The sequence below is a fragment of the Cebus imitator genome, unplaced genomic scaffold (assembly GCF_001604975.1).
Source record: "Cebus imitator isolate Cc_AM_T3 unplaced genomic scaffold, Cebus_imitator-1.0 Scaffold161, whole genome shotgun sequence".
Taxonomy (NCBI): domain Eukaryota; kingdom Metazoa; phylum Chordata; class Mammalia; order Primates; family Cebidae; genus Cebus; species Cebus imitator.
In genome coordinates, this window is record NW_016107476.1 from 3486831 (window position 1) to 3498164 (window position 11334).

At 32.1% G+C, this 11334-nt stretch overlaps 1 protein-coding gene across 1 annotated transcript in view; it reads right to left on the reverse strand.

Moving 5' to 3' along the window:
- Positions 1-11334, reverse strand: part of LOC108314792 (cilia- and flagella-associated protein 47) — a 161682-nt gene that overhangs the window by 147737 nt on the left and 2611 nt on the right. Inside the window, exons 2-4 of the mRNA XM_037743965.1 lie at positions 9929-10006; positions 6846-6990; positions 5564-5658 (exon numbers count right to left, since the gene is read on the reverse strand). Coding sequence (XP_037599893.1) covers positions 5564-5658; positions 6846-6990; positions 9929-10006 — 318 coding nt within the window. The remainder of the gene's footprint in view (positions 1-5563; positions 5659-6845; positions 6991-9928; positions 10007-11334) is intronic.

Consider the following 11334-nt stretch of genomic DNA (forward strand, 5'->3'; position numbering starts at 1 on the left):
TAAAAATGAAAACAAAACATATCAAAACTTTTGTTATAAATGTAAAACAGTATTTAGAGGGAAGTATGTAGCTGTAAAACCTATATTTAAAAAATGAAATATCTCAAATCAATGCCCTAACATTCCACAATTAAAAATAAGAATAGAAGATCAAATCAAACAGAAAAATATATATAATAAAGGATAACATGGAAATGAATGAAAACAAGAATCAAAAATAATACAGCAAATCAGAAATACCAAAAGTTAGATCTTGAAAATATTATCAAAACAGACTAAACTTTCGATATGCTGACCAAGATAAAAAGATGATTGGCTCAATTTTATAAATCAGGAACGAAAGAAGAACTAAACTATTACCTACCTTACAGAAATAAAAAGAATAACACCATTAATACATGTATGTCAATAAATTAGATAACTTAGATGAAACTTCTCAAGAAGAAATAGAAAATTTTAATAAATACAGGCCTATCACAGCAGATTAAATTAATAACCTTTTTATACCTTTAACAGCTGTATTGAGATATATTTCACCAAATGGTACAATTAAATGGTTTTTAGTAAATTTATAGAATTGTGCAACCATCACCACAATTAAGTTTTAGAATGTTTCCATCACCCCCAAGGCTTCTTTATGCCAATTTGCCTAACTCCAGGTAACCACTCATCTGCTCTATAGATTGTCTCTCTGGAAATTTCAGGTAAATGGAATCATACGAAATGTATCTTCTTGTATCTAGCTGCTTTCCCTTAAAATAACATTTTTGTGGTTTATTTACCGAGGAGCACATATCAGCAATTTGTTCGTTTCTACTGCCAAAGAATATTCTAGCATATGGTTATACCATACTGTGTTTATCCATTTATCAGGTGATAGACATTTGGGTTGTTTCTACTTTTAAGCTATTGTAAATAATGCTGCTATGAGCATTCACATAAAAGTCTTGGTATTGATGTGAATACACATTTCTCCTCTTTTGGGAAGAAATATCCCTCCCTGGTTAGCTATATTCTTAGATATTTTATTCTTTTTGTAGCAATTGTGAATGAAATTACATTCCTGATTTGGCTCTTGGCTTGGTTGTTGGTTTATAAAACTGTTCGTGATTTTTGGCCTGGTGTAGTGGCTCATACCTGTAATCCCAGCATTTTGGGAGGCCAAGACGGGCGGATTACCTGAGGTCATGAGTTCAAGACCAGCCTGACTAATATGGCAAAACCCCATCTCTACTAAAATAATACACAAAAATTAGCCAGGCATGACGGCACAGGCCTGTATTCCCACCTACTCAGGAGGCTGAAGCAAGAAAATTGCTTGAACCAGGGAGGCAGAGGTTGCAGTGAGCTGAGATCATGCCACTGCACTCCAACCTGGGTGACAGAATGAGACTCTGTCTCCACCCCACAAAAATGCTAGTGATTTGTACACTGATTTTGTATCCTGGAGCTTTGTTAAAGTTGTTTATCAGCTTAAGGAGCTTTTGGGCTGAGATTGTGAAGTTTTCTAGATATAGAATCATGTCGTCTGAAAACAGGGACAATTTGACTTTCTATTTAGATGCCCTTTATTTTTTTCTCTTGCCTGACTGCTCTGGGCAGGACTTAAGTTGAATACGAGTGGTAAGAGAGCATCCTTGTCTTGTGCTGGTTGTCAAGGGGCATGCTTCCAGCTTTTGCTCATTCAGTATGATGTTGGCTGTGGGTCTGTCATAGATGGCTCTTATTATTTTGAGGTATGTCCCTTCAATACCTACTTTAAAATCAATATATTTTTTAAAAATCTGATGACCAGATGACTTCAATGATGAAATATAACACCAATTTAAATAATTAATTCAATCATTCACAAATACTGCCAAAATAGAAGTGGAGACACCATTTTGCAATTCATTCTAAGAAGCCAATATTAGCCTGATATTTGAAACAAAGGTATCACAAGAAAAAAAATAAGACTTACAAACTATAGATCAATACTCCTTATAAGTATAGGTGTGAAAACCTTCATCAAAATACTAAGGAATTGAATTCAGCAATATATAAAAATAATTCTATCTTATGATCTAGTGAGATTTATTTCACAAAGCAAGGTTGGTTTAACATTAAAAACTCAATCAATATAATAACTATATTAGTAGAATAAAGGACAAAAACCTGGCAATCAAAGTGGATAATAAAATTAACAAAATCCAGGTCTTCCAAGATAAAAATACTCAACAAACTATAGAAGGGAACTTCCTCAACCTAATAAAGGGAATTTAAAAAAAGAAAACTGTTGTTAAATTTATATTAAAGGTCTAAAATATATGCTTCCAGGAACAAGACAAAGATGTTTTTCTATTCAACATTGCACTAAAAGTTCTAGAAATCAGATACTAAAAAAGTAAAAGGTATCCAGAATAGAAAGGAAGAATTAAAACTTTCTCTATTTACAGATAACATATTACTACATATGGAGAATTCTATCTCACATCAGTCAGAATGGCTATTACTAAGTCAAAAACTAACAGTGCTGGAGAGGTTGTGGAGAAAAAGGAACGCTTATTCACTGTTGGTGGATGTCTAATTAGTTTAACCATTATGAAAAACAGTGTGGCGATTCCTGTAAGACCTAAAAACAGAACTACCCTTCAACACTGCAATCCCATTACTGGGTAAATACCCGAAGAAGTATAATTGTTCTACCATAAAGACACATGAATGCATATGATCAGTGCAGCGCTATTCACAATAGCAAAGACATAGACTCAACCTAAATGCCCTTCAATTGTAGGCTAGATAAAGAAAACGTGGTACATATAAGCCATGGAATGCTATGCCACCGTAAAAAAGAATGAGATCATGTCCTTTGTGGGAACATCGGTGGAGTTAGAGGTCATTATACTTATCAAACTAACACAGGAACATAATACCAAATACCACATGTTCTTACTTACAAGTGAGAACTAAATGATGAGAACACATGGACACATAGAGGGGAACAACACACACTTGAGCCTATCGGATGGTGGAAGGTGGGAGGAGGAAGAGGATCATAAAAAATAACTAATGGTTACTAAGCTTAATACCTGGGTGATGAAAGAATCTGTAAAACAAACCTGTTACCTATATAACAAACCTGCTCATGTATCCCCAAACTTAAAAGTTTAAAAAAATAAAATTCTAGGGAATCCATTAATATATTAAAACTAGTAAATGAGTTCGACAGGGTTGCAGAACACAATATCAATGCTGAAAATCAATTGCTTTTCTGTACACTTGAAAAGAACAATCGAAAAATGAAATTAAGAAAACAATTCTATGTGGAAATAAATTGAATGAAGTAATAGGAAATTTGTGCACTGAAAAATGGTCAGTAATATAACTGATACAACCTTTTTGTAGAGCCATTTGACAATACGTATTGAAAGTCCAAAATATGTGCGTAGATTTGGACCTATGTATTCAACTTCTAGTAATACACAGTAAAAATGCATAATGTGAAACCAAACATTTATCTACAAGAACTTTTTAAAAACAGTATTATTAAGAGCCAAAAGAGAGGAGAAATCCTAAGTGTACAATGAAAGGAATTAGTTAAATAACCCTGACATAGCATAGCCATAAGATAATACAATGCATTATCCCTATAAAATTAAATTGCTTTTGGAATACTTAAGAACACAGAAAGCCATTCATTGCATTTTAATTGATGGAATCAGTACAAAAAATGTAGGTTAAAAATAACTCAAAAAGTATTCTTTGGAAAAAAAATACAAATGTAGAAATATGAGTACAGAGAAGGAGGAGACAAAGAGAAATATAGGTATGTCCAAATATCACCTCTGGTCATTATTAAGCATTAGAATTTAAAGAACTATTTTTCTTTCTGCTTTTCTAAGCTCCCCACTTAAATTTGACAACAAACTTTAATAAACAGGAAGAGAATATCATTGATATTTAAGATTAAAATATAAGTTGATGCTGACAATATTTGTAAATAGGATATGAAAAAGAAGAGTAGCCTTTGAAAAATATTAGAATGCCGCAAAAATAAAAAGATAAACATCCTCTGAAATTATCCAAACTACCTTGTTAATTACAGTTTGTCTGAATTAAATAAACAAATTAGAGATTGTATTATTCAATAAATAGTTTGACAATATTTTTATGTACTGCAAAATTCTTTGCAGAAAAGATAAAAGGAAAATCTAAATAAAATTTAGTTTCTGATATTTGATAACATAAATGAGGCCAAATAAATATTCTGACGATGATTTTCTAAAAATCAAATATTTTTTTTCTTGATAACCTTGCTGGACTGTTATCTACCTAAATATCACTGTTCATGAATGTGGATGAAGAATTACTTCACACCAAATCCATGGAAAATGAACAGTATAACACATCTGAGTACACCTAACCTTATATATAAGATAAAAGGATTTTAATTTGCTTTGATGTCAGAAAAGCAACCTTTACTACTTCCTTTACTATGCTTATCTAAAACTAGAATAGACAAAAGAATGAACTTGTAGCCAATAGCATGCCATGTGAATCATATGTACACAAAACCTATAAAACTTATCTCAACTGAAGTACTGAACATAAAAAAGCAAAATTAATCTTTATCATTTTCTAATATCTACACTCATTCTGAAACTTTATTTTTCTGCCTGAAAGCCAACTAACAGCTTACATTGTTCCTAAAATAAAATTTAATCTAGTAAAAATAATATTACTAACAATTGGATTATTAAAGATAGTATTTAGTAGCATTCAATACAATTTTGTTGTGTTATTAGTTACTTTCACTTAATTCTATTCTATACCTATTGAGTAGAATCAATCTAGCTATGTTGGAATATTATAAAAGAAAGTTTTGACATAAGAATCTTATACTCTGATTCCCACATAGAAGTTTGATTCTTGCTTGGAAGGATACAGCAATATGCACTTTCATATCATACGTAGAGAGAAGCTCTCTCCTTGGGTACTTCCGTTAGAGGATCTATGCAGCAAAAGCCTACTAAAGTTGGCTCCTGAAACCTGACCAGTAGCATCTCTTCCTTCTGGGCACATTTCAGAATAGGTTTTTGTCTGTTTATGTTTGTTTTTAAATCACTAAATTACAAGGGGTACAATATAAAAGGAGCCAATATCATAGCAACTCCTCTTAAATCTTCACAACATGTCTTTGATAATTTCAGGTAGTGGTTCACAGGCCATACACCACTCAAATGTAAGTAGAAAGCACCAACTGCCTGGAATGTAAGTGATTTTTTTAGCTAGCCTAAACTTTAGTCTCCTTCAAAATGTGTAATATCTTGAATTTTCCAGATCGTATAACAAAGACCATACAATCATAGGTCCCTTGTACATGCCCTCTGCTCCTCTTGAGACACTCTGCAGCATGAGCCAAAACCTCCAGTAATTGTTTTACTAAATTAAGGTATACACAGGCATGCTTACAAATCAGAAAGAAAAACCCTCTACAAATAAATCTTGAGTGATCTTTAAAAGGTTATTGGTTAGGATTACCCATAATTACAGTAATATGAAGAATAGAAAACAGAAAACTTACTTCTTTCGGAGAAAATGACATGCCGCATTCCAGAGATGTATTTCCCTCTATTTCCAAAGAATATATATAAGGAAGGGCAGGGTTTTTAAATTCCTCTGTAAGAGATGAAAAAGTACATATGTTCATAACAATCAAAAATCAATTTCTGAAATATTTGTGCAGGGCTATGTGAAGATGCTGGGTAAAGAATTGTTCTAAATACCAAGATTCTAATTACCAAAATTGATGTCTATACGTGGAACAAATATACATTCAATCAGCAAAACAGTGACAGTAAACTCATTAAAACATAGCTCCAAAGTTCAAGAAGCATGCTACAGTCATACTCGAATATAAATAGGAATAAAGGGAAGGGTCAAGTAATTGACTAAATCTTAGTGCCTGGAATAGCTAGGAGCCTCCCTTTCCAGTGAAAATTGATCAGGGAAGAGTCAGATCTTTGATGCCTGAAAGAGTCTATAAATAATATAAATGCATATCCATTACCTCACTGATATACTTACTGTTCACTTTTTGAGGATGTGTAAGATCTTACTTATTTTTATGGACCAAAACTCTACTATCTTGCCTGTAATTGGGATTCAACAAATGTTTAATGAATAACATATAATTAAACCAATGTTTAGGAAACTTTCTGTGCGAATCCAGATAGTAAATATTTTAAGCTTTGTGAGATATACGGTTCCTGTCACAGCTATTCAACTCTGCCAGAATAGCATAAAAACAGCCATAAGTATTATACAAACAAATGGGTCTGTGCATGTTCTAATAAAATCTTATTTATGAAAACAGGTGTTGGGTCATATTTAGCCCATAGGTCTTATTTTGACAACCCATGGAGTAAACAGATAAAATGCACTTATAAAAATTCATATTTTATTTAAATCTAATTTAACATAAAGATACCTAATACATAAGCAAACATATAGAGATAGCTCCCCAAAGACATTTATCTAAAATTATTGGGCAATTAAAATAAATAATTCATAATTTTATGTTCATTTAAGGTATATACTTATACACAACATAGTTAACTTACCATATTTAACCCACTAATAAGAATGGTTATATTTCATGTATTGCCGAAGTGTTTTGATATTAATGATGTATTTCTACAAATAAAACCATGATAAGTTACAGAGTGTAAGAAAAACATGCAGTGGTCTTTAAAAACATTTAAGAATAACTTCCCCTGATTGAATTATTTTTAGAAATTATACCTCAGGGCAATTTAAAACTGTTTTCCTTTTACAATAATACCATTATAGTACAAAACATATACCTGATTTGTCTTTAAGATCCATTGAAAAATCTGGAAAGTCTTTTAGATTAAACTCCACTCTGGCACGTGTTACACCTTTGTTTTTTATTACAAATGGAATAGTCTGCGTACCACCAACATAGGCGCCAGTGAAATTAAGTACTTCCTAAAATTTTAAAAATATAATTAGAAAATATAATAATAGTTTATGAAAATACAAACTAAAACTTGCAATGTTATGTTTATCAAGGAAATTATTAACTGCAAAGCAAACTCTATAAAAAATTAGTCACATTTTCCTTCCTCTTCCCCACTTCCTATATGCCTCCTTTATGTAATGAGTTAATAAATCTTATTAATTCTTCCCCTTTCTTCACCTATTCTCCATATTGTAACGGCATGAAATTAGTAAAACATCACTTTTCATTTAGTTTCTAGGTTTTTACTTTCTCAAACTCTCCCCTTCATAACGAAGCCATATTTAAACTAATTAAGAATTTGATCACATCGCTTCTTGTTTTAAAATTTGATGGTTTCTCATGATCTACAGGACCATATCCAAGCTCATTAGCAGGTCTCATAAAGCTCACCATGGCCTTCTGCTGCCTCATGTTCCAGCTTCAACTAGCCCCACTCTCACCCTATCACTTAATATTTCAGCAAGCTGTATGACAGCATTTCCAACCAACATCTGATGCTTCACCCTTCTGTCTTCACCCTTTTGGTGGCCCTTCTGTCAGGAAAGCCTTTCTATAACTTGCAATTGCCTAATAAAATATTACACATACTTCAAAGCCCAGTTGGATAAACCACAATTAATCATGCTGTGCTCAGCACCAATTCTGTTTCTTATATTTGCTTACATTATGAAATCACATAATTCATTGATTTACTTATTTTCTTATATGTCTCTTCTGCTGGACCTTATTGTGATTCATTTTTGTATCCCTACCACCTATCTGACATCTACCTTAAATAAACAAGGCATTTTTATTAAGTGTATCTGAACTGTAGCTCACAGCCCAGGCATGTGCTTATACCACAAAACTCTTTAGAATTTCTCCTTGTAGAGGAGTTACTAAAATACCATGGAGTTTCTTAGTAAAAGAATTACATATAACATTTAAAGGAGATTGAGATAATAGCATCCTAATATTGAGGGAAATTCCGTATGAAGGTAGACTGGCTACTATTTGTTTCATTTAAAATGCCAACCCAGTTGTATATGTGAAATTTGTAAAATTCAAAATGGAAAATGAAAGTTTGATGTTTTGTATATGTAAAAAAATAATCACTCTTCTTATCCCATTAAAATGAGCATATATGCAAATGAGCATTGCATATATGCTCATGTGAACAAAATGTCCTAATTGTTATTAAGGCACATAGTCAATGCCATATCCATTACTGTATAGTTAATAAATGTTTTGCTAAAAATATCTAGTGATGTGTGAATATTATTTTTTAAAGTCAGCTATGTCTAAAATCCTATAAAATAAGGGTATATTGATAAACTATATTAATGTAACATCCTATAAATTATTCAATTATAGCATAACACGTAAAGCATGCCAAAAATGACTTTAGGATGAAAAAAAAGTGATAAAAAAGACTCAAAATTATCTAATATTTTTCAAGGAAGGATACCATAGTAATGGAAAAATAACCACTGTGGATACTACAGAGTTTAATCTCCAGGAATCACACAGTCTTGGACAACCTAACTTAGTATTTGTCAGTCTACCTGGATTTATGCCTTCATAATTGAATAAAGAAAGGTTATAAAAGGATAAGTTAAAGCCATACACTGGAATTTTGGTGATGCCATTTAAATGCAGACTAGCAGTGAGCCCCCTACCTGAGGCAGTCAGCTGACCTCTTCATCATCAGTTTCTCCTCAATTTAGTTCCCCACAAGTATGGTGATATGTGTTAACACTACTAATGGGAGAAAAAAACAAAAGTACAAACAACCCCCAAATAATATGGCAACTGCTCTGATGGTGATGTTCCCAGGGCATAAGATGTTTGTAATGCCTTATAAATGTCACAATGGAGGGGCCCTACTTTGAAGAATCAAAAGTTTCTTTGAATAGGTATGTCCAGGTGTAATTCCTAAGGGCTGGCAAGAACAACAACAAAGTGATGTATGTGTTTATGTGTTTGTGTGTGTGTGTGTGTGTGTGTGTGTGTGTGTGTGTCTGTATGTGTGCATTTTATCAATTGTAGAACTACGTTTTTTTCAGAGCACGTACAGTAATTAAAAAATAAATGTGACTGTAGCTCAGAAAATGCAAATCAAGACCACAGTGAGGTATCATTTTATACTCAATAGATTGGCAAAATTTAAATCTGACAATATAACTTGTAGAACAATAGAATTTGGAGCAATGGAAATCAGAGAGGAAATTTTAGAAATAATCTTGTGAAGTCAAACACACTCATAACTCTATGTCTCAATAACTCCATTCCTAGAGAACCTCTTGTATATGTACCCCAGAAGATATGCATATGACTGCTCACAGCTACAGTGAACCAGTTTTTGTATTAAAAAAAAAAAAGCCAGAAACACCTATTGGGATGAACAACTGAATGAGCATGTAAATTATAGTTGTCTACAGAAACAACTATTATGCAGTATGACGATGATTAACATACTGTTACACACCATTTAGATGAATGTTGTAAACACAATATTTAAGTAAAAGTAACTCACCAAGGCTACAAATAGTACATCTTTGTTATAAAGCTCCAAAACAAACTAAATAACGAACAATGAAAGCATTCATATTTACATTTATGTGGTGTCATTTTAGGCAAGTGGTTATCTCTTATAAGTGACAGGATCATAATGAAGATGATTTCAATGGTACTGGTAGTGTTCTGATACTTATGTTCAGTGGTAAATTCCTAAACCTTCATTCAGTATTCTATTTCATCACATTTATATGACATGTATTAATTTTTAACTTTACATATAGTAACTTTTAATTAAAAATCATACATTGGAAAATATTTTTAAACATAAAGGGACTAACTAGAAACATAACAAATAAAAATCACCACACTCAAAAGTTTCATCACACAAATAAGTAACATACTCACAGGACTGATTTCTACATCAGCAATTTGAGCAGTTCCACCGATCCTAAGGTCGATAACATTTGCATCACGAATAGCAATCTTATTTAGGAGAAATACAAAACATTGTAGAAACCACATTAAACTATAATCATAAGTTGCTAAAGTATTATCTGACATTTATATAACATTTTTTAATTTAAATAATTGTAACATATTATAAATGCACAAGATTTTTTTCTGGTAATTGTCATCACATTTCCAGTTTTGCAGAATTGATATTCCTAACAAAAGTGAGTGTTTAACCCCTTGGAACCACCATAAATGTGATTAGCTGATGGTTTGTGAATTTAAATGCAAAGTTCTACCTACTTGACTAAACTTTATTGCCACTCCCTATAGTACAATTTTTATTTATCTAATTTCAAAGCATTATTCAAATTTTTTAGAAAAACAAACAACATAATGATTGCAGTATGTATCTTCCCCTAGAAAGATATGAATATGCACAACAACCATAATAGTAATTATAGCAGCTAAAAATTGCTGTGTATACGGGTCAAGTACAGTGCTAAATACATTATTTCCTTTTTGGTACTCAACATTCTATTAGATCACAACTGCTAATATTTCTAATTTTAAACTGAGGAACCTGACTCCTGCAGAGGCCAACTATTTTGTCTTTTTCATGAGCTCACAAACTTGAAACCAGCAGCAGCTAAACCAAGGCTTGCCTGAACATTCTATTGCTTCCAAGAAAATTAAGATAGCAAATTAAGAATTTAGTTGTATAATTCCACAAAATAAGAACTATAGAGTATCTGAGCATACAGTTGTTTAAGCAAAATCTCGGAAGTGCAAAAATATAATCCCCTGGAAGTCTTATCTGCATAAGCACAGGAAAGAGTCAAGGTCTACATTTAAATTTAAATGTATATTATATCTAAGAAAGCAAAGTGAATGTATTTCACTCTTCCACAGAATCATTGATACTGTTTATATGCAAATAAACTATAAAATATCATTTTCCAGAATTACTGGGGAAATCAATATGCCAACTAGATAGCCTTATTAAAGTTTCTATAGTCATAATGCTGTATGATTGCCACATTTTATTCAGAGTATATAATACATAAAAAACATATTTGACTAAAATCAAAAAAGCATAACTTAATGATTCAGGGGAAATTACAAAGTGACATGTTCTTCATTAATAAACCCCATACACAAGTCTCAACTCCCTATGGCTGCCTTTTACTCACCTCCCAATCATTCCTTATTCATCCAAAACTCCTAGATGTCATAGCTTATTTACCACCCTAGACTACTGGTCTCTTGACACTTTCATCTCTAGAGACTTAAACTACACCATAGACAACATTACTCCTCATAAATGCACAACCTCTGAAATCATAAATTCATTCATCTGT